This window comes from Capra hircus, unplaced genomic scaffold, assembly GCF_001704415.2.
Source record: "Capra hircus breed San Clemente unplaced genomic scaffold, ASM170441v1, whole genome shotgun sequence".
In the NCBI taxonomy this organism is placed as follows: domain Eukaryota; kingdom Metazoa; phylum Chordata; class Mammalia; order Artiodactyla; family Bovidae; genus Capra; species Capra hircus.
The window spans coordinates 10,110-37,907 of record NW_017189525.1 but is presented as its reverse complement, the minus strand read 5'-3'; the positions used below and the strand labels follow the sequence as shown (position 1 = coordinate 37,907).

Here is a 27,798-nt window from a genome sequence, read left to right as displayed (position 1 = left end):
GCCGCGCCGGGGCCGCGCATGCGCGGCGCCGCGGCCTCAGCGGACTTCCGGGTCACGCGCCTGCGGGCCTCGGCCGGACTTCCGGGTCGCGCGCCTGCTGGCTGCGGCGGACGACCCTCGGAGGTCTCGCCCCCGGCCTGGCGCCCAACCGTCCCCGCGTGGCCGTTTCCGCGGAAGCTGGCGCTCCCGGGGCCTGGGTGCGCGGCGGGAGCAGCGGGCTGTGTGCGCGGAGCGCCAGGGCGCTGGCAATGTCCATCTTTTTGAGTTGGTTCCCACTAAAGAACTGAAAAGCTCAATTTCAGAAACCAAGATTGGTAGCTTCTGTAGAAAAAAGTCAGATCTGGCGGCACTGGACCCAGACTCCCGGGTGTCACCCACCACCTAGAGCTCCCCCCGCAGGTAAGACAGCACCGCTCGCCTGGCCCCTGGGCCGCTTCCCGGTCCCGGCGCGGGGCCCTGGAGCCGGATCCCCAGACAGCATCGTCACCCGCCCGGAGCTTCACAGGGATCTCTCTCCAGACAGGCTAGCGTGTGTTATCCTTGTAATAAAGCAGGTTAGTTTGTACAGGGCTTTATAAGTGTTCGCCTGAGTGACCCTGGAGCATCTCAGAGAACTCCCACCCCACCCCCGCCTTCGAGGTGACAAAACGTGCTCCGCAGCGGCATTACACGGCTAGCTGGCCGGGGTCTGCTGGACACAGTTAGTGAGACAGCTCGAAGCCCACACAAGTCGCACGGCTTCTCCAGCCAGTGTTCGTCTGCTACGTGGAATACAAGGGTTGGGGGCTCAGGAAGGAGTCAGGCTGTGTTTGGGTGTCCCTAGCATATAGGTGGCAGTTGAAGAGAGCCCTGAGGGGACACGGTGATTAGAAAGAGGACGCAGTCCTCAGAGGGGAGGAACAGCCAAGGAAGCAGGAATAAAACTAAGAGCCTTGGGTCCCAGGGCCGCAGGGAGATGGGGGGAAGACAGGGAGGGTAATTAGAAGTGGCACACAATGGCCCCCCACTCCAGCACTCTTGCCTGGAAAATCCCATTTACGGAGGAGCCTGGTAGGCCACAGTCCACGGGGTCCCTAAGAGTCGGACATGACTTTCATGCATTGGAGAAGGAAATGGCAACCCACTCCAGTGTTCTTGCCTGGAGAATCCCAGGGACGGGGGAGCCTGGTGGGCTGCCATCTATGGGGTCGCACAGAGTCAGACACGACTGAAGCGACTTAGCAGCAGCAGCAGCAGCAGCATACCCCTTTAAAAGTAGGGAAAAGAGTGAAAGTTGCAAGTTGAACTTAGCAACAATGAGATCTTTGGTGACCTTGCCAAGAATAACATTGTTTCATTGGAAAGCTCCCTTTAACCTAAGGGGAGGAGTGTAGAAAGGAGAGAGGGTAAGCGGAGGTAACTCAGTGCCTTGGTGTGGAGAGCGAAGCTGGAGTGATGGTGGGGACTGGGGCAGCCTCTAGCCGGCAAGCAGGGGCAGGGCAGGTGCACAGGGGTCCCGAAGAAGGTGGGAGGGGATGACATCCAGAGCATAGGGAAGCATTTGCTTTGGGAAATCGCTTCTCCTCGTAAATGGAGGAAGGTGTAGTAACTTTATACGTTTGTTGGAATTAAAGTGAGGGATTCTCTAATGACGTCCCTTCTTACTGTGAATAAGGAGAGGAAACATCTACTGAAACTGAGAAGGGAGGCAAGATCGAAACAGTGCGAAAAAGATCTGAGGCAGCTTCTGTGGGAGACCTGGTGAATAACACCGGAGCGCGCGATGCTGCCCAGGGTGCACTTGCGCTCAGAGGGTGTGGGTCGTGCGGGTGTGAGCTGCAGCCAGGCGCAGATTTCTAGACAGTGTGACTCCCCTGGGGTCGGGAGTTTATTCAGGCTTTGTATTTCGTTTTGCTGGGGCACTGTTGATACTGATCCTGCTTGAGGAGCTGCAGTAGCACCATCTTAATCCAGTTCTGTGTCTCTGGACCACATCCCTCCTGGACTCGTGGCCCTGCGTTCTGAGGCGGCTCGCCTCACATGTGCACGCCGAAGGCTGCGTGCAGGCTTTGTCACCAAACCTGTCCCTCTAGTAGGTTTCATAACAAAGACCAATCAGAAGTCAGAAAGGTTTGATAATGATGGATGGGTAAATGCATCAGAAGATGTAACAATCCTATACAGTTCTGTCTCTGATAATAAAACTTCAAAATGCATGAAGCAAAAACTGATACTTCTGCAAGGAGAAGCAGACAAACCCACAGCTGTAGTTGGAAATCTCAGTACCACTTTCTCATGTAATGACAGAACAAACACCCAGAAATTGACCAAGGACGTGGCAGAGTTGAGTGATACCATCAACCAACTGGATCTAATAGCTTTTATAGGACGCACATTATCAACTATGTAAGCAACATTTACCCAGATGTTTCATGTTGTGGGCAAATATGTTCCCTAACTACTATGGAATAAGCTAGAAATTAATAGCATATATCTGGAAAATCATCCAAATATTTTAAAACCTATTGACTTGTACATTACCCATAGATTAAAGGGGAAATTAAAATTTTACACTGAATGAAAAAAATGAAAATGCAGCATTTCAAAAGTTGTCTCAAATCACTCATCTTAATAAACTAGAAAAATAAGAGCGAATGAAACTCTTTAAGTACAAAAAGGGAAATGATAAGTATCAGAGCAGAAATAAATAAAAGACAATAGAGAAAAATCAATGAAACCAAAAGCTGATTCTTTGAGATGATAAATAAAATGAGTAATTTCTGCCAGGTTGAACAAGGGGAAAAAGAGACTAACAGTATCATGACTGAAGGTGATGATGTCATTGCTAAAAGGGTAGTCAGAGAACATGAGCAACTCTCTGCCAATAAATTCAATCACTTGCACTAAGGGAACAAATTCCTTGGAAGACACTGCTAAAACTCACTCCAGAAGAAATAGAAAATCAGTATATCCCTATAACTATTAAAGCATTGAATTTATAGTTAAAAACTTTTCCTCAAAGAAAACTCCATACCTAGATGACTTTCCTGGGAATTCCAACAAACTAAAGAAGGAATATTACCAATTCTCTAGGGGTTCTTTAAACTGAAGGAAAGGTTTGCCAGCTCATTCTGTGAGGATAGCATTATTCTAATGCCAGAATCTGACACAGACGTCACAACAAAAGAGAATCGCAGACTAGTATTCTCATAACAGAAATAAAAACTCTCGTAAAACATTTTTTAGCAAACAATGCAATGCTATATAAAGAGGGTGATGCAGCGCCGACCAAGTGGAGCTCATCGCAGGAGGGTAAAGCTGGCTTAGTGTTCAAAGATGGGTCAGTGCAATTCACGGCATTACAGTGAGAAAGGAAACCAAATGGGTCCTCTCAAGATGCAGGGACTTCTTTCTAGCTATGATGGTAAGGAATCTCTGCAGTGCAGGAGACCCTGGTTTGATCCCTGGGTCAGGAAGATTCCCCTGGAGAAGGAAATGGCAACCCACTCCAGCATTCTTGCCTGGATAATTCCACGGACAGAGGAGCCTGACGGGCTACAGTCCACGGGGTTTGAAGAGCCGGACACGACTAAGCCACTAACACAAGACGTGGGAAGAGCACCTGACGGCACTTGCCTGGCGACGCCGCGGCCACGGCTCCACACTGTCACTGCAGGGGTGCAGGTTCAATCCCACATGCCGTGTGGCCAAAACACATCTTTTTAAAGAAAAAGCATTTGACAAAGTTCAGCATCCATTCCTGATTAAAAAGAAAACTACTGTCGACAAGCTAGGAATAAAATGAAGGTTTTTCAGCATGATAAGGACATCTATGAAATGCCTATAGCTGACAAAACGGAATGATGAAAGACTGAATTTCCCTTCAAGATCAGGAACAAGCATTCAGCATTATACTAGGAGTTCTAGCCAGTGTGACAAGGCAAGAGATTTCAGCCTCCAGGTCGGGAAGGAACAAGCAAGACGGCTTATTTGAAGATGGCGTGATTGCCCACGCCAGACTTCCCTCACCTTGGCCATGGACATTGTGGGCCAGATAGCTCCTTACCAGGGTGGAGGAGTGATGTTTCCAGTGAACCATAGGGCCTTTGGCAGCACCTCTATCTCAGCCCCCTGATACCAGTAACATACCACTTGTCACAACCAAAAGCATCTCCAGGCATTGGAAACATCCCTTAAAGGGGAAATTGCCCTCAGTTGAGAATCACTGCTCTAGGTGAGAAAAAATCTGTGGAAACTACAAAAAGAGCTACTAGAACTAATGGTTTTAGCAGAGTTCTAGAATATAAGGTTAATAAACAAATTTTAAAAGTTCTATTTCCAAATAGCAACAACTATTGACAGTTGAAATTAGAAAAAACACGGTTTACAATAGTGTCAACAGATACTAAATTTTGAAGATAATCTGTAATAGATATGCAAGATTTATAACTGAAAACTAGGCAACTTTGCTCTGAAGACCCTTAATAAGTGGAAAGTTACCCAGCGTTCATTAGTTTAGAAAGTACAGCATTGTTAGGACATCAAATCAGTCTGCACATTCAGCGTCATCCCATGGAAACCCCGTCACGCGTTTCTAATTGACACGCGGCTTTAAAGTCCGTTTGGAGCAGCAGGGGAGCTAGAGCAGCCACAGCGAGTTCAGACGAGGACAGACTTCATGGCTCACGCCGTGTAGCTTCAGTCCTTACGGAAGCGCCGCTGTCGCTCCAGTCGCGTGCGACCCTGCAGACGGCAGCCCACCAGGCTCCCTGTCCCTGGGATTCTCCAGGCAAGAGCACTGGAGTGGGCTGCCATTTCCTTCTCCAGTGCATGAAAGTGAAACGTGAAAGTGAAGTCACTCAGTCATGTCCGACTCTGTGCAACCCCATGGACTGCAGCCCACCAGGCTCCGTCCATGGGATTCTCCAGGCAAGAGCACTGGAGTGGGCTGCCATCGCCTTCTCCAATGCGTGAAAGTGAAGTCGCTCAGTCGTGTCCGACCCTCAGCGACCCCATGGACTGCAGCCCACCAGGCTCCGTCCATGGGATTCTCCAGGCAAGAGCACTGGAGTGGGCTGCCATCGCCTTCTCCTCTTATAAAAGTACAGTAATCTAAATAGTGTGGTGTTGCTGTAAAGATACATAAGTGATCAGTGGGCCCACAAGTATAAGTATGGTCAGTTGATTTTGAATAAAGGTGATTAATTGGAGAAAGGATAGTCTTTTCAACAAATGATGCTGGAAAAATTGGATATCCATATGTTTAAAAAAAGACAATCCATACCTTGCATCATATACAAGAAAAAAAAACCCATAAAACTTCTAGAAAGCCACTCGTGAGAGTTTCTAATATGACACCAAAGAACAAGCCGTGAAGAAGTAGATAAGCAACAGGAGTGAAGAGCAGGAGCAGATAAACAGGACGTCACCAAACCTGGGGACCTGACAGCGCGCGCTGCAGGCGTGCTTCGGCAGGTGAGTGGCCGCACTGGCGCGCGGATAAAGCAGCTACACAGGGATGAAAAGGAGCCAGGAGCCGCAGAAGAGACACAGGGTCCCTCAGAAGCACGGCACCCAGGGAAGGGAGCCACTCTGAAGCGCCACGCACTGCTGGATTTCAGTTCCACGATGTTCTAGGAAAGGCAAGCCCAGAGACCCGCGAGAGCACCGGCGGCCGCCAGGGTTTCGGGTGGGGAGGGACGGACAGAGGCAGCGCAGGGGGCTCTGAGGACTGTGAAGCCCTTTCGTGTGACACTGAGACAGTGAACACAGGCGTGCACGTGCCGACACCCTTAAAGCTACCGTGCAGTGATGGTTCCACGTTGCCCATCGTCTGGGCCACGCTAATGTCAGGGCTAGTGACGGCAGAGTAGGGAGGGGGCTGGTGACTGAGAGCTCTCTGCACGCTCCCTTCAGTTATTCTGCAGACTCAAAACTGCTTTGCAAAGCAGGCGGTCGGCCTGAATACATATGTGCGTCCGTGCTCCGTTGTGTCCGACTCTGACCCTGTGGCTGTAGCCTGCCAGGCTCCTCTGTCCGTGGATTTCCCAGGCAGGAATACTGCAGGAGGCTGCCATCTACTTCCCCGGGGGATCTTCCTCATGCAGGGACAGAAGCTGAATCTCTGGTGTCTCCTGCACTCACAGATGGATCCTTCACCACTGAGCCGCCTGGGAAGCTCTAAATATATACGTATCTGTACATGTACACACACACACACACACGTGTATGAGAGAGAGAATGAAAGGACAGCCCACGCTGGGAGAAGATACCTGATAATGCACTTGTATATGGAACACAATGTGTATACAGAAGAGCACGCGAGCCCTGCCCAATCTTCACAGTAGTGTCCGCACTCACGGAGGAGCAGAGGCGCTCTTCGTGACTTAGTCCTGGCTCACTTCAGGTGCACCTCCCAGTCTGAGGGAGTGGGATTGCGGCACCCTGTATTGGTTCCCCTGACATCTAGTCCCATCGCTTCATGGCAGAGAGAGGGCGGAAAAGTGGAAACGGGCAGGTTTTATGTTCTTGGGCTCCAACATCATTGCAGATGGTGACTGCAGCCACGAAAGCAAAAGTTGTTCGCTCCTTGGAAGAAAGGGAAGGAAAGTGAAGTCGCTCAGTCGTGTCCGACTCTTTGTGACCCCGTGGGCTGTAGCCTACCACGCTCCTCTGTCCATGGGATTTTCCAGGCAAGAGTACTGGAGTGGGGCGCCATTGCCTCCTCCAGAGGATCTTCCCGACCCAGGGATCGGACCTGGGTCTCCTGCACTGCAGGCAGGTGCTTCGCTGTCTGAGCCACCTGCCATGGCAGATGTAGACGGCATATTAAAAAGCAGACAACTCCCTCCAGTATTCCTGTCTGAGAAACCCCAGGGGCAGAGGAGCCTGGCATGATAGTAAATAGACATTGTAAGTATTAAAAAAAAAAAAAAAGCAGAGACATCACTTTACCAACAAAGGTCCATATAGTCAAAGCTATGGTTTTTCCAGTAGTCGTGTATGGATGTGAGAGTTGGACATGAAGAAGGCCGAGTGCTGAAAAATTGATGCTTTCGAACTGTGGTGCTGGTGAAGACTCTTGAGAGTTCCTTGGACAGCAAGGAGATCCAACCAGTCAATCCTAAAGGAAATCAGCCCTAAATGTTCATTGGAAGGACTGAAGCTGAAGCTCCAATACTCTGGCCACCTGATGCAAAGAACCAGTTCACTGGAAAAGACCCTGATGCTGGGAGAGATCGAGGGCAAGAAGAGGCAGGGGCAACAGAGGAGGAGACGGTTGGAGGGCACCACCGACTCAGTGGGCGTGAGCTTGAACAGACTCGGGGAATTAGTGAGGAACAGGAGCCTGGCGTGCTGTAGTCCACAGGCTGCAGAGTCAGACACGACCTGGTGAATGAACGGCAACAACATTAATTCTCTGTTTGAAACTTTGAGAGACCTCTGTGCAGTTTTCCACAGCAGCCCTACTGTTTATATTCCCGGTGGCTCAGAAGGTAAAGCCTCTGTCCACAATGCGGGAGATCCGGGTTCGAGCCCTGGGTTGGGAAGATTCCCTGGAGAAGGAAATGGCCATCCACTCCAGTCCTCTTGCCTGGAGAATCCCATGGACAGAGGAGCCTGGCAGGCTGCAGTCTGTGGGGTCGCAGAGAGTCGGGCACAGCTGAGCGACTTCGCTTCACTCCAGCAGTGCCCTAAGGTTCTGTTTTCTCCAAGTTCTCACTAAAAGTCGCTGCTGTCCTTCATTCATCTGTGTGATAGCCGTCCTGGGGGGTGAATGTCTTGTGGTTTTGATTTGCTTTTCCCCATACAACCAAATGATGCTGAGCATCTTTCGATGTGTTTATTGGCCAGTGGAATATCTTCTTTGGAGAGGTGTCTTCTCACATCCTTTGCCTGTTTTTTGAATTGCGCTGTCTTTTTACTGCCAAGTTTTAAGAGTTCCATTTGTATTTTGGATGCTAGACTCTTACCAGATACATAATATGCAAATATTTTCTCCCATTCTGTGGGTTGTCTTTTTCTTAATAGTGGCCTTTAAACACCAAAGCCGCAATTCTGATGGACTTCCATTATTTTTGCTGTTGCTTCTGCTTTTGGTGCTACACTGCAGACTTCTTTGCAGAATGTGAGGCCATGCAGATTTTCTCCGGTGTCTTAGCTCTTACATTTAGGCCTATTCGATCCACTTTTAGTTAACCTTTGTATGTGGCATGAGGTAATGCCCAAATTCATTCTTTTGTGTGTGGATATCCAGTTGTCTCAGCGATATTTGTTTAAAAGACTGCTCTTTCCCCCACTGAATGGCCTTGACACACTTACTGCAAGTCAGTGGAGTGTGAACATAATGGTTGGCCTCTGAACTCTGAGTTCTCGTGCATCGGTCTGTGTCTCTGTCTTTATGCCGGTGATACACTGACTTGGTCACCACAGCTTCGCACTGAGTTCTGAAACTGAGAAGTGTGAGTCCTCAGTGGTGTTCTTCTCAAGATTGTTTTCGCTGCTCCTTGCATACCCAAAGATTCCTTACATTTCCCTATGAATTTTAGGGTCAGCTTGTAAATTTCTAGTCAGCATCACTACGAACAAAGCTAGTGGAGGTGATGGAATCCCAGCTGAGCTATTTCAAATCCTGGAAGATGATGCTGTGAAAGTGCTGCACTCAATATGCCAGCAAATTTGGAAAACTCAGCAGTGGCCACAGGACTGGAAAAGGTCAGTGTTCATTCCAGTCCCAAAGAAAGGCAATGCCAAAGAATGCTCAAACTACCGCACAATCGCACTCATCTCACACGCTAGTAAAGTAATGCTCAAAATTCTCCAAGCCACGCTTCAGCAATACGTGAACCGTGAACTTTGTGGTGTTCAAGCTGGTTTTAGAAAAGGCAGAGGAACCACAGATCAAATTGCCAACATCCACTGCATCATTGAAAAAGCAAGAGAGTTCCAGAAAAACATCTCTTTCTGCTTTATTGACTATGCCAAAGCCTTTGACTGTGTGGATCACAATAAACTGGAAAATTCTGAGAGAGATGGGAATACCAAACCACCTGACCTGCTTCTTGAGAAACCTACATGCAGGTCAGGAAGCAACAGTTAGAACTGAACATGAAACAACAGACTGGTTCCAAATAGGAAAAGGAGTACGTCAAGGCTATATATTGTCACCTGCTTATTCAACTTCTATGAAGAGTATATCATGAGAAACGCTGGACTGGAAGAAACAAGCTGGAATCAAGATTGCCAGGAGAAATATCAATCACCTCAGATATGCAGATGAGACCACCCTTATGGCAGAAAGTGAAGAGGAGCTAAAAAACCTCTTGATGAAAGTGAAAGAGGAGAGTGAAAAAGTTGGCTTAAAGCTCAACATTCAGAAAACAAAGATCATGGCATCTGGTCCCATCACTTCATGGGAAATAGATGGGGAAACAGTGGAAACAGTGTCAGACTTTATTTTTGGGGGCTTCAAAATCACTGCAGATGGTGATTGCAGCCATGAAATTAAAAGACGCTTACTCCTTGGAGGGAAAGTTATGACCAACCTAGATAGTATATTCAAAAGCAGAGACATTACTTTGCCAACAAAGGTCTGTCTAGTCAAGGCTATGGTTTTTCCACTGGTCATGTTTGGTTGTGAGAGTTGGACTGTGAAGAAGGCTGAGCGCCGAAGAATTCATGCTTTTGAACTGTGATGTTGGAGAAGACTCTTGAGAGTCCCTTGGACTGCAGGGAGATCCAACCAGTCCATTCTAAAGGAGATCAGTCCTTGGTGTTCTTTGTAAGGACTGATGCTAAAGCTGAAACTCCAGTACTTTGGCCACCTGATGCGAAGAGCTGACTCATTGGAAAAGACCCTGATGCTGGGAGGGGTTGGGGGCAGGAGGAGAAGGGGACGACAGAGGATGAGATGGCTGGATGGCGTCACAGACTCAATGGACATGAGTTTGGGTGAACTCCAGGAGATGGTGATGGACAGGGAGGCCTGGCGTGCTGCGATTCATGGGGTTGCAAAGTCGGACACGACTGAACGACTGTACTGAACTGTAAATTTCTACGTAGAAGGCAGATGGAATTTTGAGAGGGTTGCGTTGAATCTGTAGGTAAATTTGGGAAGTGCTGCCATCTTAACAACGTTCAGTTCTCTAACCCATGGACAGAGGATGCCTTCCATTTATTGGGGCCTTCTTTAGTCTCAACCATGTTTTATATTCATTTTTAGACATTTATTCCTGAGTATTTTTCACTATTATGAATGTAATTGCTTTCTGAAGTGGACTGTAGGGTTGGTCATTGCCAGTGAGTAGAAACGCAGCTGTTCTATGCATTGCTCTTGTTTCCTGCAGCCTTGCTGGACTCATTTACTCCAACAGCTTCCTTGTGTGGGTTCCTTAGGGTTCTCTTTCTACAGCATCGCATCGTCTGCAGAGAGAGACAGCTTCTGTGTGCCTTCTAGCTCGTTCTCCTTGCTCAGCTGCCGTGTCTGGAAGTCCCAGCACAACATCGGCAGCAGAGGCCTTTGTCTCCCCAGTGGTCTGAGACAGGACCGTTTCTCAGGGTTTTCACCATTGAGTATAACGTTTGCCCTTTATCAGTTGATGAAGTTTCCTTACATTCCTATTTTGTCAAATAGTTTTTATCATGAAGAAGCATTCAGTTCATTTCAGTTCAGTCGCTCAGTCGTGTCCGACTCTTTGCGACCCCATGAATCGCAGCACGCCAGGCCTCCCTGTCCATCACCAACTCCCGGAGTTCACTCAGACTCACGTCCATGGAGTCCGTGATGCCATCCAGCCATCTCATCCTGGGTCGTCCCCTTCTCCTCCTGCCCCCAATCCCTCCCAGCATCAGAGTCTTTTCCAGTGAGTCAACTCTTCGCATGAGGTGGCCAAAGTACTGGAGTTTCAGCTTTAGCATCATTCCTTCCAAAGAAATCCCAGGGCTGATCTCCTTCAGAATGGACTGGTTGGATCTCCTTGCAGTCCAAGGGACTCTCAAGAGTCTTCTCCAACACCACAGTTCAAAAGCATCAATTCTTTGGCTCTCAGGCTTCTTCACAGTCCAACTCTCACATCCATACATGACCACAGGAAAAACCATAGCCTTGACTAGACGGACCTTAGTCGGCAAAGTAATGTCTCTGCTTTTGAATATGCTATCTAGGTTGGTCATAACTTTTCTTCCAAGGAGTAAGCGTCTTTTAATTTCATGGCTGCAGTCACCATCTGCAGTGATTTTGGAGCCCAAAAAATAAAGTCTGTCACTGTTTCCACTGTTTCCCCATCTATTTCCCATGAAGTGATGGGACCAGATGCCATGATCTTAGTTTTCTGAATGTTGAGCTTTAGGCCAACTTTTTCACTCTCCTCTTTCACTTTCATCAAGAGGTTTTTTAGCTCCTCTTCACTTTCTGCCATAAGGGTGGTCTCATCTGCATATCTGAGGTGATTGATATTTCTCCTGGCAATCTTGATTCCAGCTTGTGCTTTGTCAAATGCTTTTTCTGCATTTATTAAGATAATGGTTTTGTCTTTTTTCTATTGATATGGTGTGTTACAGTAATTGATTTTTTTATTTTAAACCAACCTTACATGCCTGGAATGAATCCCACTTGGCATGATATATAATTCTTTCTATATGTTACAGAATTACATTTGTTAACATTTTGTTGAGAATGTCTGTGTCTATATTTGATCTTCACTGATTTTTTTGAATAAAATTTAATTGAAAACAAACATGCAAAAGTTCAGGAAGCCATGTAACGGGCGTCTGTCCCCAGAGCTGGCCCTAAAGGAGCGCACTGCCTCCCGCCCTGTTTGTCAGACGCCTTCCCTCCCACCTTCCCCGCTCCATCTGCCTCCCTTTTGTGAAGTGAAAGGGTTCGGTGAGTGCCCGCCCCTCCCGCTGATCACAGGTGAAAGCTCTGGACAAAATATTAGAAGAAGACGTGCACAAAAGGCAACAGGCTGAAAAGGGGGTTGGAACTTGAAGAGTGATGCCCGTCTGAGGCTTCAGTGTTTTCCAGTCCTCCTCCTCCTCCTCTGGCTTTGACCCCAGGCCAGCTCCAGTTGTGGGCCAGGCAGTGAGGGGTGCTGTAGCCCATTTTCCTGCCTGTAGGAACGAGAAATGGGGCCCCGACAAGCTGGAGACCATGAGGGAGAGGCAAAGAGCGAGAATCATCCAAATGGTCTGGAAAAGAACAAAGCTGGAGGACTTGAGCGGACACCAGGACCGACGTGAGGCTGGCACGAAGGCAGTGTGGTGCCGCAAAGGACAGGCGCCTCATCCTCGGCAGGACGGGGGCTCCCAGAGACACCCCATGAATGTGTCTGTCAGTGTTTGCCCTAGGTGCCCGCACAGGCAGTTCCGTGGAGCAGGGACAGACTTTTAAACATGAAGTGTTGGCCTAACGAGACATCCGTCTGCAGGAAAGGGGATCGTGACCGTGCCTTGCATGTTAGATAAAAACGCAAAAGTGATCAGAGGCCAAAAGTGAGACCTCAAACTTTAAAGCTTCTGGAAGAAAACAGAAAATCTTTGTGATCTTGGGTTCAGCAAAGCATTATTAGATATGACACCAAAAGAATAATCCACAAAAGAGAAAGCGGTCAGTTAGGGTTCATCGAAATTTAGAGCGCACATTCTTCCCTGATGGGTGGGAACCCCCCTTGCAGTGCAGGCGACCCAGGCTCAGTCCCTGGTTTTGGATGATGCAATGAAGACCCAAGGCAGTCGGATAAATAAATATTTCAAAAAAGGAACCTACATCCTCCTGGAGATTGGTGAGAGAAGGAGAGGCAAGTCACAGATTTGGAGAAAATGCCTGCAGATCACACGCCTAACAACGGACCGCTAACCACAGTGTGGGAAGAATTGTCAAAATTCGACACAGCACAAATAGCCCCCAAGCAAGGGAGCTGACGATTCTAGCAGGCCCTTACCACAAAAGGCGCGCGGGCGAAAAGTAGGCCCGGGAGAGCACCCAGCTGGCCCCCGTGGAGCACAGGCTGGGCCCCAGTGGCAGGCACGTCTGTCAGCACAGCTAAGACTGAAAAGCCGCCACGTTAGTAAAGAGCCTCCAGACCCTGAGGGGAGCAGCTGCGGCTCGCTCGCTGCGGTGGGCGTGCAAACCCCGTCAGTGGTTTGGCAGTTTCCTGTGAAGGAGACTCAGCGGACCCGTCTGAGGCACCTGCCCCAGGAACACGGCGCCGGCTCAGACCCGTGCTTCTTTCAGGCCCCGCCATGTCCGGGCCCCAGACCCCGGAGCCGACCCTCGAGGGGCAGGCAGACGCCTCCGTGGGCTCGCCAGACGAGGACGCGGCCGACGGGACCCAGCACTCGCACCGCATGCTCAGCTTCAGCGACGCGCTGCTGTCCATCATCGCCACCGTGATGGTCCGTGGGGGCCCCGGGCCGCTGAGGGGCGGGAGGGGCGGCCGGGCCGGCCCGACCCAGGGAGTGGTCGGTGCCCAGGGAGCGTCCCTGGGTCCACGCTGTGTCTGTTGCAGATCCTGCCCGTGACCCACACAGAGATCTCCCCGGAGCAGGTACTTGGGAACCGTCTGCAGTGTGGGCATGCAGGCGGGGGCCCGGGAGGCTCAGCCCATGGGCTCAAGGCCGGGCTCCTGGCTGGGGGCACCTGGCTGGGGGGCTGGGGCCAGGTTGTCTGCCACCTCTCCCCCAGAACCTGCCAGCCCCGTCCTGGCTTGTGAATGAAGGTGGTGCCCTCGGGCTGAGCCCTGAGGAGACCTGAGAAGGGCAGGGGCGCCTGGCGGCTGGCACGCACACTCCCCCGCTCTGTGCCGTGGCCCCTGGGGCGGCCCACCAAGCAGGTGCTGGGGAGCGGAGGGGCCGGCGTGTGAGCAGGGAGGAGAGGGAAGCAGGTAAGGCCACGTTCCCATTGCTAGGCAGCCTGGAGCATCTCCACCGGGTAAGTGAGGCAGCGACACGGCCAGCCCCTCCAAGGCCAGCCCTTCCCAGGAGGGGGTGAGTCCCTGGGCGTGTGCGTGCCCAGCCCACACTCAGCCCCACGTGGCCACCCTGGCGCCGGTCTGGGCAGGGCCAGCGTGCAGCTGCGGTCTGGCTCCAGCCTGGACGCTGCTGGGAATCTTCTCAGGGAGGTGGTGTCGTTGCTTCTCACGGGGTTTGAACGAGACCGAGATGTGGGTCGAGCCTGATGACCTTGGCAAAGGGCCGTGTGGCCTTCTCTGCTCCAGGGAGCCGCCTCCCCACGGGGGCCCGCGGGCTGCGCTCAGGAAAGCCACGTGCCTCGGGGCGTGGGCGCTCCTGCCGCTCCAGAACCTTCCGGGGACTCCAGTGCCTCCGCTTTCAGGACAGGGAGGCAGGTGTTTGCGGGAGATGCTGAAGGTGACGGGGACCCGTGGGCCTGGAGCGCCTCGCCGCTGACCGCCGTGGAGAAGTCCCCAGTCTGCGTGCCGACCGGCCCGGAAGGGCTCTGAGCCAGACTGTGGCTGGGACACTCCTTTAGGGCGGGTACCGTGGGCTGGGGCGGGCGCCGTGTGGCTGGCAGCCGGCGCCAAGGCTCATTGAGACCACAGGACCCGGGGATCCGGAAACCGGGGCTGCTCACATGGGCTCAGAGGACCCGCAGACAGGGCGAGGTGTTGGTTTGCATCTGGAGTTTCCGATGACGGTGACGTATGAGCCCTCTCCCGTGCTGCCCGGCCTGCAGTCACACAGCCTCGCGCCCGGCCTCACGCAGCCTCAGGACCACTCACCTGGCAATGCCGTGTCTCTCTCTGGCTGCCAGGCCCGTGGCCACCCTGCCGAGGTCCTGGGAGAGGCCTGAGGCCTTTCTGCCTCCAGAGCAGACATTCCACGGGGCTGCATGTCAGGAGGGGCCCCAGGGCCAGCTTGGACGAAGCTAAGCCTGGGTGTGTCCTGGGGCTGGGCCCTGTCCCAGGTGAATGGGGTCAATGGGAGGCACTTCTATTGCAGGAGTTTGACAAGAGTGTCCAGAGGCTCCTCGCCACCAGGATTGCTGTGTACCTGATGACCTTCCTCATCGTGACTGTGGCCTGGGCGGCCCACACGAGGTACAGCAGGCCGGGGCCTGTGCTCGGGAGGCAGCCGGCAGGGTGTGCGCCCAGCGGGCATGGCTTCGCCTGGCCCAAGGTCAGGCTGGTGGTGGGTGTGCTTGGGTGGACGGCCGCCCCTCCCGGCTCCCCCCAGAGGCCTCTCCCACACCGATGCTTTCACAGGCACGTGGCCACAGCAGCACGCCCCAGGCCTGGATGATGACGGGGTGCTGGGCACGGCACTGAGGAAAAGCATCCTCAGGACCCCAGGGGAACCGGGGCCCGGAGCTCTGGTGATGAGACCCTCAGGCGGGGGGGTCCAGGAGGCCCCCAGACCCCAGGGGAACCGGGGCCCGGAGCTGTGGTGATGGGCCCCACAGGCGGAGGGTCCAGGAGGCCCCCAGACCCCAGGGGAGCAGGATCCCAGAGCTGTGGTGACAAGCCCCACAGGCGGGGGGTCCAGGAGGCCCCCAGACCCCATGGGAACCGGGGCCCGGAGCTGTGGTGGCGAGCTCCCATGGGCAGGGCGGCCAGGAGGCCCCCGGGCTGGAGAAGCCCCCGCCGGGGTGCTGGGGGTGCAGGAAGGCAAGGAGCCTGCAAGGTTGCGAGTGTCTCACAACGCCGTCCCGCACACACGTGTCTCCAGCAGAGTGGGCGTCTCTGGTGGGCACAGGTGACCCCCTTTTGAGGCTTTGAGGGATCCCTCCTGCCTGCTTGTTCACAGAAAGTGAGGCGGCCCGGGGGCTGCCCAGCCCAGTCCTGCCGGAAGCTGCGCAGGCCGCAGGCACGGCCGGCGCCGGTCAGCCCAGCAGCGGCCTGTCTGGGGGTTCAGCAGCGCCCCCACTCTCTGCTGCAGGGGCTGCGGCCTAGGCCTCTGACTGAGAGAAGCACCCAGGCCCTCGGGCGCCCTCGGCCCTGGCCCTGGCAGAGACCTCCCTGGGGAGAGCAGGCCGCGTCCTCGGGGCTCCGAGCGGGGAGAACGTGGAGGCTGAGACAGGCTGCGGCCTGGGCGCTCTGCCCGCTCCCTGCCTGGGAGTCTTCCGCCCACACCTCCCCACCTCAGTGTGAAGCCGTCATGAGAGTCTGTATCTCATGCCGTCAGAGCCACATTTATTCACAGTGACTTGTATTCTTTTCCTTGAATTGTTCAGGTTGTTCCAAATTGTTGGGAAAATAGACGACACGCTGGCCCTGCTCAACCTGGTGAGTCTCTCCTTTGGTTCCTGGGCTGGAGCTCCACCGCCAGGAGCCAGGGCTGGTGGCTCGCCCTGGGTGTGCAGGGCTGGCCCCCCAGCCGCCCTCAGCCGCGCCCCCTCCCTCCCAGGCCTGCATGATGACCATCACCTTCCTGCCGTTCACAGTGAGTCCCCGGGGCTTCCGGCCCCAGGTCCACCCCAGGCGCACCCGCCCTCCACTGACCCCAGAACACGCCCTCCTCAAAGCTCTCAGACCCCTCGGCAGTCGGCCTGGACCACGTGGGTGCAGAGGTCTCCAGGAGCCTGCTGGTTCCTGTCACGGGGCGCGGGTGGGGCTGGGGGTGGGGAGATGCCTGCCCGGCCCCCGGAGACCCCCGCCTCCCGGCTGAGCTGGGCCATCCCCGCCAGTGACCCAGCCTCTGCTCACCCAGCAGCTCCTGGATTCGGAGGGAGGGCCGTGCTCTGAGGGCAGTGCATCCCAGCGGGCTGGGGTCTGGAGAGCCTTTACGAGCCTGAAAACCTTCAGCTTTAAAGGCTTCACACTTTGGCCCAAGGGCTCCCGTGGCAGAGACGCTCCCTCCCCGGACGGCTCCGCAGCGGCCCGGGCTTGGCCCAGCGGCCTCGAGGGGGCCCTGACGTTGTGGGTTTTCTGGCTACAGTTTTCCTTGATGGTGGCCTTCCCCGAGGTGCCTCTGGGCATCTTCCTGTTCTGCGTGTGTGTGACCGCCATCGGGGCCGTGCAGGTAGGGTGCCGCGCCTTCCTGCGTCTCAGGGCACAGCTGCGGTGTGGGCTTGGGCCCCGCTGAGGAGCCTCTGCAGACCGTGCCTGCAAGGGCGCGCCTGCCCCGGGCACCCGCTTGGGGCCCGGGCCCCCATCCTGATGTGGACAGAGAATGAGAGGGGGCTGAGGCCCCACGCCCCCCCGAGCGGCGCGAGGGTCCCGCCCCCTCACCCCAGCACTGCCGTGGCGCCCGCGTGAGGCCCCCCTGTAGCCTGCAGCGTCTCCCGCAGGCGCTGATCGTGCTCTACGCCTTCCACTTCCCGCACCTCCTGAGCCCCCAGATCGAGCACTCTGCCCACCGCGGCCTCTACCGGCAGCACATCCTGGGCATTGTCGTGCGGGGCCCCGCACTCTGCCTGGCCGCCGCTGGCTTCTCCCTCTTCTTCTACCCCGCGGTGAGTCCAGCGCCTGCCCAGAGCCACCACAGTGCAAACCAGCGGGCCTGGGATGTGTGGCCCTCTGCACGTGTGTGGGGCCGTGACCCACTGAGACAGGAAGTAGGGAAAGACCTTCCTGAGCCAGGAAGGACAGAGTGGAGGAAAGGGAGCTGCAGGCAGGGTGGGCTTGCCCCTCAGAGTGCTGGGAGACGGCGGCCGCAGGCGCGGCTGCGCCTGGTTCTGTCCTGGCTGAGCTGCAGCTGGAGACGCTTTGCTCACGCGGGCGGGAAGATAAGCCCACCAGCGGCGACTCGGCAGCTCCTGCCTTTACCTGTGCGCAGGTGAAGCAGAGTAAGCCCTGAAACCCAAAGCACCACAAGAAGTGTGGAGGAGTGCATTTTAAACATCTAGTAAATGTTTCAAGAGAATTCCAAATTTAAAATAAACAGAACGGCAAGGGCTGCAGGCCCACACCCTGGAGGATGGAGCTGGGGGCTGGGGCTGCGGTCCGGGGTCCAGGGTCCCCCAGCTCAGGCCACGGGTGGGGCGGGGGAGATGACGTGTCCTCTCACCGTGTGGGGGCTGCACCTCCCGGTGGACCCCGCTCCTGCTGGTCAGGGCCCTTGGGGACCTTCGGGACCAGGCGCAGTGACCCTGACCGTGGCCTTCAGGTGGGCGCTCCCCGACAGGGCAGGCCAGCAGGGGTGAAGCACAGAGGGCAGGCCTGGGGTTGCAGCACCCGCGCTGTGGGTGGGTCAGCCCCCCGGCTCTGGCCGGGCGCAGGCCGTGGAGGTTGTTGCGTGGAGGACAGAGGGCCTGGCTGGTGTGGAGTGAGCAGCCTGGGCAAGGAGCAGGCAGAGCCGAGCCCCCTGGGTGGGCGCTGTGAGTGCCGTGAGGATTCTGGGCAGGGAGGTGACTGGACCCTTGAGTGGTGGCAGCGGGGGGGCAGGCACTGGGCTGGGACCCAGGTAGCCCCTCCCCCATGTCCCACCTTCCCGCAGCCGGGGTCTGGCCCCTCAACCCCTCACCGGCTTGCCTGAGGCGCCTGCCCGTCACCTGGGAGAGCCCCCTGCCCAGCGCCCCCACAGCTCCCCGGGAGCCCTTGGCCATGCTCCCAGGTGTGCTCACTGCACCCCCCAACCCCCGGATCCAGGATGCTGTCCTGGGCCCACCTTCCAGTTCCCAGCACAGTCACTTCCCTGGCCCACTGTCCCCACCTCCATCTGGCTTGTCTCCATCAGTGCTGACGCTCAGGTCGGGGGCCTGCTCCTCCCATGGGCTCACACCCCTCGGTCCTGGGCAGCCCCACCCAGCTCAGGTTCCGCTCAGCCTGCTGTTTCACGCACACACACACCCTGACCCTGCCATAGTTGTGCTCCCCCGGGCCTCAGCACCCCCTGAAGCGCTCTCTCCGCACAGTCATACCTGCTGATGGCCACGGTCATCTTCCTGCCCTACGTGAGCAAGGCCGCCGGCTGGTGCAGGGCCCAGCTTGTGGGTAGGTGCCTGGTGGGACTGTCCCGGGGTACTTCGGGGCTGCCGCCAGGGCCCACAGAGCATGGGCCGGGCGTCCCTGCAGGGCCCCCCACTGGCCCAAAGCGCTGAGGGCTCGGCCACCCCTCCCCGGCCCGCCACAGGCCCCAGAGAGCCCCCGGCTCACAGCGTGGAGGTCTTCACCTTCGACCTGCACCAGCCGCTCAGCAAGGAGCGAGTGGAGGCCTTCAGTGACGGGGTCTACGCCATTGTGGCTACTCTGCTCATCCTGGACATCTGGTGAGAGCCGTTGGCCCCCCTCCCAAGGGACTCCCACCCGCGGGCCCCAGACAGGGCTGGCTCCCCCCGGAGCTGTGGGCGGTGGGCGGCGGCTGCGTGGCCCCAGCTTCCCGCGCCCGCTCTGCCGCTTGGCCAGGCAGCCTCTGCGTTGGTCAGAGTTCCAGCCTCAGTTGTTGTATCTTCGTTTCTAAGTTACTCCTTTTCCAAATCTTCCATCCTTTCCAAAGCCTTTTGTTCCTTGGCCATATTTCTGTACATTCATATTTTGTTAACATCGAAACTCTGATTTTGCATTTTGTATCTGATCATGTAAAGTCTTGATGCTCCTAAGCTTCTCTGAGTAGCTTTTTCTTACTGTAACTTGTGAATTTTAAAAAATTAGGAGCAAATGTCCATGGGCACAAATCTCTGAGGCCCAGACTGAGGCTCTGCCCTGAGCCAGAGCCCTGCCTGCCTCGTCCCTGCTGGGTGGCAGTGAGGGGCAGCTGTGGCTGGGCGCCCCATGCGTCAGGGTTCCTTTCTCCCCCAAGAGGCACAGCCCGAGGACCCAGGCGGGGGTCCCCGGGAGCCCCCAGGCTGTCTCCTGCCCCCACCCGCCAGCGTGCATGCGGCTGCCAGGTTTGTTCAGGCTGTGGCTGTCGTCCACGACCTCCCCCATGTGCCTGAGACTCTTCTTACAGTCAAGTTCGGCCCGGGCAAAGCCTCGAAGGCCTGCGGGGCCACGCCCCATGGAAGGGTCCCTGCAGGGGGGTGCAGGCCTCCCAGCACCACCCATGCACGCCAGAGGGGCTGCGGTCAGCCTAGACAGCAGAGGCTGCAGCTGAACTTGAACTTCAGGTGAACGGCACCGCGCGTGTCAACAGAGAACCGCCAAAGCTCCGCACGTGCTGCTCACTCATCTGAAGCTCGAGTGTGCGGGGGCGGCCGCGCTGACCGGATGCCAGAGGCGGGGCCCCTGCAGATTGGTGTCTCTCTCCCCTCAGCGAGGACAACGTCCCGGATGCCAAGGACGTGAAGGAGAAGTTCCAGGGCAGCCTGGTGGCCGCGCTGGGCGAGTCCGGGCCGCACTTCCTGGCCTACTTCGGCTCCTTCGCCACGGTGGGCCTGCTCTGGTTCGCCCACCACTCGCTGTTCCTGCACATCCGCAGGGCCACGCGGCCCATGGGGCTGCTCAACACACTCTCGCTGGCCTTCGTGGGCGGCCTGCCCCTGGCCTACCAGCAGACGTCAGCCTTCGCGCAGCAGCCCCGGGACGAGCTGGAGAGCGTGCGCGTCAGCTGCGCCATCATCTTCCTGGCCAGCATCTTTCAGTTCGCCATCTGGACCACGGCCCTGCTGCGGGAGGGGGAGACGCTGCAGCCCTCGGCACGCTTCGGGGGCCGCGAGCACGCGTTCATGTTCGCCAAGCTCGCCCTGTACCCCTGCGCCAGCTTGCTGGCCTTCGCCTGCACCTGCGTGCTGAGCAGCTTCAGCACGGCCATCTTCCACGCCATGCAGATCGCGGTGCCCTTCGCCTTCCTGCTGCTGCGGCTCCTGGTGCGCCTGGCGCTGGCCGGCCTGCGGGCCCTGCGGGGCCTGCTGGGGCCTGCGCGCGCGCGCCCGGCGCCGGGGGCCGCGGACGAGGCCCAGTCCCTGCTGCTCCCTGCCCCCTGCTAGCGCCGCCCCACCCCGCCCCACCTCGAGGGCCTCGTGAAGATTCCTGTTCTGCCTCAGATTACTTCCACTTTGCAGAGAAGAGTCTCAAGGCAGCTTCACTGTGTTGCTTGTGCCCGTTGTCCGCTCGAGCCAGCAGCGATGAGCCGCAGAGGGCTGGCAGGAGGCGGAGGCCCAGCCCCTCCCTGGACTCAGTCTACACCCCAGTGCAGAGGCCCCAGCAGGCTGCCAGAGCACCCCCCACCCTCCACAACTCGCCCCGGGCACAGCGACGCAGGAGACGGACAGCAGCAGGGTGGGTGCCCAGACTCTATTTGTCCAAGATATAAATTACGGTCACCTTCAGGGGGTAGGTCACACACGAGGGAGGGGTGCAGAGCTCACACAGACTCAGACTCGCTTACACGCAGGGCGCTCGTCCACCCGAACCACAGTGACAGACAGTTCCCATCAACCGGTGCAGCTGCAAAGCAGAAGCTGACTCCACCCCCAGGAGCGCAGGCCCGAGGGACGCACACCGGGCACTGGAGGCCTGCGGCCCTCGTGGTGCCCGTGTCTGGGTAGCTTTGGCACGAGCTTGGCGGGCACAGGGCTGGGCAGGGCTGTGTCTGAGATCGAGGCCAGTCTCAGGGTGAGGCCGCCACCCAGGGTGCGGGCCTGGCAGAGCCAGCGCCAAGGCAGAGGGGCCTCCGGACCCCTCTTCCCAGCCTCGGGGTCCCCAGGCAGCTGGGCCCGGCTCCTCCAGGGCCGAGACAGGGCTCTGGGCCGGCTGGACTCCGGGGCTCTGAGTGACCCCCCCGCAGCCCATCTGCGTCCCCCGTCCCCACGCGGAGAAGCATAGAGATGAGTCTGCTCGGTGGACACGGAACCCGCGTGCTGACTGCTGACACGTCGGGGCGAAGCGCTTTCCCCAGCCGATTAAACCTCTCCCGCCGCACGCTTGCCTCACTTCCTCGGGGGTCCCGGCCGGGCCAGCTCCTGTTGCCTTCCGGGCACCACACACCTCCCGGGGGGCCAGGCCCACCCAGCTTCCTCGGGGCCTGCCTCTCCCAGCCCAGTCACGCCAGGGTCCCCACAGAGCTCCAGAATGAGCCAGCCAGGCACTGCGTGGCCTGGGAAGCCAGTGGCTGGGGTGTCCTGGGACTGCGCTGGGCACCCCCAAGGCACAGAGAGCCAGCTGCCCTGCAGGAGTGTCTCAGGGCACTGCTGAGGCCTGGTGCTGCCCAGCTCAGGGGCCCAGAGGTGGCAGAGGGGCTCCAGAGGGGTGCGTGTCCTCCAGGACAGCGACCTGGGCCCTAGGGAGCCCCTCACCACCCACCCAGCAGTCTCCACGTGGCATGGGGAAGAGACAGGGAGGCCAGAGGCCACGGCTGTGGGCACATCTGTCCGCCGCTGACCGCTGCTCCAGGACGCACCACTACTTGGGGTCCCCCTCGGGGGCTGGAGCCCCATCTGCTCGTGCGTCCTTGGGCGGCCCTGCCTTCCTGGGCTTCTGCTTCGTCTTCCTGAGCATGTGGACCTGTCCCAGGGCACGCAGGGGCGGGCACAACTCAGGCTACCTGGCCACAGGGCCCAGAGCCGCCACCCCTGTCTCAGCCAGTTTCATGGAAGGGGACGGAGTGGTGGCTAAGGGCTGGCCGCCTTATCCGGCCCTGTGACCTCTCAGGGTCAGAGAAGAACCAGCCATGGCTGGACTGCCCACCAGTCACAAGCCCGCTTCCCAACCCACTCTGATGTACCTTAGGGCCCGCAGCCGAGATGATCAGGTGCCCGGGAGCCTGGACCCAGGGTTCACCGTCCACCTGCACGGGCGTGGCCTTGAGGAGGGTAACACGGAAGTAGGACCCCTGGGCAATGCGGATGCCCGAGCGCAGCCCGCTCTGGACCTGGCCCTGGGGAAGGGGGGCCAGGCTCAGCAGGCGCGGGCAGCACTGAGGGTCTGCTCTCCACCCCCACGCTCCCCGTGTGCACCCCCCGGGCTCCTGTCTCCACCCCCACGCTCCCCATGGGCACACCCCGGGCCCCGGTCTCCCAGCACCCACGCTCCCCGTGTGCACACCCCAGGCCCCGCACACCCCGGGCCCCGGTCTCCACCCCCACGGTCCCTGTGCGCACACCCAGGGCCCCGGTCTCCACCCCCACACTCCCCGTGGGCACATCCCAGGCCCTGGTCTCCAGCCCCCACGCTCCCCACGCGCACACCCCGGCACCGGTCTCCAGCCCCCACGCTCCCCACGTGCACACCCCGGGCCCGTCTCCAGCCCCCACGCTCCCCGCGTGCACACCCCGGGCCCCGGTCTCCAGCCCCCACGCTCTCCGCGTGCACACCCCGGGCCCCGGTCTCCAGCCCCCACGCTCCCCGCGTGCACACCCCGGGCCCCGGTCTCCAGCCCCCACGCTCCCCGTGCGCACAACCCGGGCCCCTGTCTCCACCCCCACGCTCCCCGTGCGCACACCCCGGGCCCCTGTCTCCACCCCCACGCTCCCCGTGCGCACACCCCGGCCCCGGTCTCCACCCCCACGCTCCCCGTGCGCACACCCCGGGCCCCGGTCTCCAGCCCCCACGCTCCCCGTGCGCACACCCGGGGCCCCGGTCTCCACCCCCACGCTCCCCGTGGGCACACCCCGGGCCCCGGTCTCCACCCCCACGCTCGCCGCGTGCACACGCCAGGCCCCGGTCTCCAGCCCCCAGGCTCCCCGCGTGCACATCCCGGGCCCTGGTCTCCAGCACCCACGCTCCCCATGTGCACACCCAGGGCCCTGTCTCCCGGTCCCACGCTCTCCGTGCGCACACCCCGGCCCCGGTCTCCACCCCCACGCTCCCCGCGTGCACACGCCAGGCCCCGGTCTCCAGCCCCCACACTCCTCACATGCACACCCCGGGCCCCGGTCTCCAGCCCCCACGCTCCCCGCGTGCACATCCCAGGCCCTGGTCTCCAGCCTCCATGCTCCCCGCGTGCACACCCCAGGCCCCAGTCTCCAGCCCCACGGTCCCCGCGTGCACACCCAGGGCCCTGTCTCCCGGTCCCACGCTCCCCATGTGCACACCCCGGGCCCCGGTCTCCAGCCCCCAGGCTCCCCGCGTGCATACCCCGGGCCCCTGTCTCCACCCCCACGCTCCCCGTGCGCACACCCCGGGCCCCTGTCTCCACCCCCACGCTCCCCGTGCGCACACCCCGGGCCCCGGTCTCCAGCCCCCACGCTCCCCGTGCGCACACCCGGGGCCCCGGTCTCCACCCCCACGCTCCCCGTGGGCACACCCCGGGCCCCGGTCTCCACCCCCACGCTCGCCGCGTGCACACGCCAGGCCCCGGTCTCCAGCCCCCAGGCTCCCCGCGTGCACATCCCGGGCCCTGGTCTCCAGCACCCACGCTCCCCATGTGCACACCCAGGGCCCTGTCTCCCGGTCCCACGCTCTCCGTGCGCACACCCCGGCCCCGGTCTCCACCCCCACGCTCCCCGTGGGCACACCCCGGGCCCCGGTCTCCACCCCCACGCTCCCCGCGTGCACACGCCAGGCCCCGGTCTCCAGCCCCCACACTCCTCACATGCACACCCCGGGCCCCGGTCTCCAGCCCCCACGCTCCCCGCGTGCACATCCCAGGCCCTGGTCTCCAGCCTCCATGCTCCCTGCGTGCACACCCCAGGCCCCAGTCTCCAGCCCCACGGTCCCCGCGTGCACACCCAGGGCCCTGTCTCCCGGTCCCACGCTCCCCGTGTGCACACCCCGGGCCCCGGTCTCCAGCCCCCAGGCTCCCCGCGTGCACACCCCGGGCCCCTGTCTCCACCCCCACGCTCCCCGTGCGCACACCCCGGGCCCCGGTCTCCAGCCCCCACGCTCCCCGCGTGCACACCCCGGGCCCCGGTCTCCAGCCCCACGGTCCCCGCGTGCACACCCCGGGCCCCGGTCTCCAGCCCCACGGTCCCCGCGTGCACACCCCGGGCCCCTGTCTCCAGCCCCCACACTCCTCACATGCACACCCCGGGCCCCAGTCTCCAGCCCCACGGTCCCCGCGTGCACACCCAGGGCCCTGTCTCCCGGTCCCACGCTCCCCGTGCGCACACCCCGGGCCCCGGTCTCCACCCCCACGCTCCCCGCGTGCACACCCCGGCCCCGGTCTCCACCCCCACGCTCTCCGTGCGCACACCCCGGCCCCGGTCTCCAGCCCCCACACTCCTCACATGCACACCCCGGGCCCCGGTCTCCAGCCCCCAGGCTCCCCGCGTGCACATCCCAGGCCCTGGTCTCCAGCCCCCACGCTCCCCGCGTGCACACCCCAGGCCCCGGTCTCCAGCCCCCAGGCTCCCCGCGTGCACACCCCGGGCCCCGGTCTCCAGCCCCCACGCTCCCCGCGTGCACACCCCGGGCCCCAGTCTCCAGCCCCACGGTCCCCGCGTGCACACCCAGGCCCTGTCTCCTGGTCCCACGCTCACCATGTGCACAACGCCCGTCACCCCCACCACCTCCAGCAGCCCGTCATCCATGCGCGGCTTCTCGAACCTCGAGTCGCTGTCAGAGCCCCACAGGTCGGCCCCTGAGCCCCAGCTGCATGAGGGGGAGGGGCACAGAGGTCAGAGGGAGGCTGGACAGGAGGGCAGGGTCCAGAGCCCAGGAGCCCTGTGTGTGGGGGGCATGCAGGCCCGAAGGAGACTGGGCAGGAGGGTAGGGACTGGAGCCCCACGCACGGGGGCAGGCAGGACGGGGGGCGGGGGCGGCGGGGGGACTGGAGCCCCGTGCACGGGGCAGGCAGGACAGGGGGGCGGGGGCGGTGGGGGCACCTGGGGATGTTGATGAAGATGAGCCCCTCGATGCTGGGCAGCTCCACCTCCTGCTGCTCCACCTGCAGCCGCAGGGCCCTGTGCAGGCTGCGCGAGTGGCTGATCTTCTGCAGGCCGACCCGCACGTACACGCCCTTGTTGTGCAGCCTGGCAGGGGACTCGGCGTCACGAGGGGCCCCCGCCCCTGGTCACGGCTGGTGAGCCCCCAGGAAGTTCCGGGCAGCACTGCGCCGCCCTTGCGCCCTGACCTGCTAGTGAACTTGCCGGGCTCCTCCTCCCGCGCCTGGTGGAAGTCCAGGCTCAGCTCTGCGTCGATGCCAATCCCACAGTAGTTACTCATCTGCACGATCTGAGGGCAGGACGCGACTCCCTTGGACCCTGTCGACCCCCAGGGGCTCCCTGCTTCCTGCGAGCCCAGCACCCGTGGCCCTGCTCTCAGCTGCCCATCCGCCTGGGAACAGTACTCAGAGCAACGCTGGGGAGTGGCCTGGATGAGGACAGACTGCCACCCACAGGGCACCACACCCTCACCCGGCACGCCTTGGAGTCTAAACGCCCTCAATGATGTGTATAAAGGGCTGAAATTACAGCATCAACACAATCTCATATGCGCATATCTTGCTACACTCACGACTGGCTACTGACCACGCACAAAGGAGCACACTTACAGTGACTCGACACATGATCAATTGTTCAGCAGTAAGCCAAAAAAAATCTCTAGAGAACGAGCAAAGAGAGCAATACATATACAAAGGATTTTCAATAGGAATGTCGAGAGCATCGCGACCAACTTCTCATTTCAAAAGTCACAAAGCTACACAGAAGGCGCTGTTGACACGACTCATCCAAGTCTTGGACAGCATTCAATATGCACATTGGTGTGTCAGAAACAGTACTGTTCTGAAACACAAACACACAACAACAAACAACAAACCTATCAACAAAAATTTCTATATCCATGCATAAATTATGTTCAAAAATCAGGAAAAAAGAGACAGTCTCGAGAGAAATAAAAGCTGTGCAGGAGTTCATCATTAGTAGACTACCTGCCCAGATCGCAGTAATGCTAAAAGGACAGTCCATCACATCGTATCAAGTCACAACTCACACAATAGAAGTCAGTATACCCAATGCGATATGAAGACAAAACAGAGCAAGCTATCCGCCTAACAGATAACTGCAAAATATAAAACCAACATGGTTGATTTTGGGCTGTCTAATTCCTCATTCTGTTATCCATATTACTTAAAGGAAACAAGTGCATCAAAATAATAATTTCGCGCTTTATGTCACATCCCGTTAATGGGAATGCAACCTCACGTATAAAGACACTCGTTCGTGCGCCGCACAACAACCTCAATGCAAACCACGATTTGTATAGGAACAGATCTTTATATATTGTTGAAGCTAAACTTGGGTATTCAATTCATGACTCACGAGACTTCTACCCAATATTTAGGAGCCCTCACTAAACGGAAACCCCTCGAGTAAACTGCTCAGAGAAATATATCTGAAGATATACTGTCACGCACAGAAGAGATATAAAACACCGCACGCTAAACGAACCGCAGTGCTGGCCAAGGAATTACATGACACTCAACCACGACAGAACAAAACAAGTAGACTGCCAACAGGAAGCGAAGGTGACTGGAGCAACTAGGCCAAACCTTGGAGGCGCGGATGGCCGCAGTACCATCAAGTCCTGCCAAGATACAAGGAAAACAAACAGTGAAATGGGTAGAAACATTTGATAAGTTCTTCCTGGTAGTCAGTAACTGTCATTTACATGATTAAGTTAAATAAACAATGCACTTAAAAAAACAAAACAAAGAGCCTAACACACCAAGATACTGCACTCTCCTCAAATGTTATGGAAAAGGGCGGTGCTCATCTTCATTAAAATTAGAAAAGTGCCGTTACACGTCACAACAGCCACACCGCTCACGTTTACCACAGTACCACTCACTGGTTGTTATCAAAAAGAGTACGGGGGTCCAGGATCACCCGGCTCACAACTGAGCCAAACAAAAGGAGAACACGTGGAGACTAGGCGAGCTTAGGGTCACACAAAGGAAAATTTGGTTTTTAGCTTGTGTCTAGGCGCAGCGCCGCTGGGGACAACTGGACCGATGCGTAGGTAGGGGTGGACTGTTCGCTCAAGGACAGATTCCTCTCCCCCTGACCTGGGGGCCGGCCTACCCCCGCCAAGGACAAACCCATGG

The 27,798-nt window shown here is 58.1% G+C and overlaps 2 protein-coding genes across 3 annotated transcripts; one reads left to right on the top strand and one right to left on the bottom strand.

Moving 5' to 3' along the window:
• The first annotated feature begins 59 nt into the window (after window positions 1–59).
• Window positions 60–21,733, top strand: TMEM175 (transmembrane protein 175). Of its 2 annotated transcripts, XR_001917640.1 has the most exons (12): window positions 60–399; window positions 13,214–13,374; window positions 13,488–13,526; window positions 14,938–15,035; window positions 16,169–16,220; window positions 16,342–16,377; window positions 16,873–16,956; window positions 17,225–17,389; window positions 18,791–18,869; window positions 19,009–19,144; window positions 20,128–21,092; window positions 21,208–21,665. XR_001917640.1 is itself a non-coding variant. In XM_018044351.1 (11 exons), the coding sequence occupies exons 2-11, from the start codon at window positions 13,222–13,224 to the stop codon at window positions 20,798–20,800; spliced, it is 1,515 nt and encodes a 504-aa protein (XP_017899840.1). In that variant the 5' UTR covers window positions 60–399; window positions 13,214–13,221; the 3' UTR covers window positions 20,801–21,733. The 2 variants fall into 2 exon arrangements, 1 of the variants encoding a protein (XP_017899840.1); XM_018044351.1 differs by having other exon boundaries at window positions 20,128–21,733.
• On the bottom strand, window positions 21,094–26,110 carry LOC108634506 (diacylglycerol kinase theta-like). Its single transcript, XM_018044352.1, has 5 exons — window positions 25,825–26,110; window positions 25,577–25,723; window positions 25,232–25,343; window positions 22,537–22,689; window positions 21,094–22,316 (listed from the first exon to the last, which is right to left on the bottom strand). Exons 1-5 carry the CDS (start codon window positions 25,914–25,916, stop codon window positions 22,215–22,217), a joined length of 606 nt encoding a protein of 201 aa, XP_017899841.1. The 5' UTR covers window positions 25,917–26,110; the 3' UTR covers window positions 21,094–22,214.
• Between the last annotated feature and the right edge of the window lie 1,688 nt (window positions 26,111–27,798).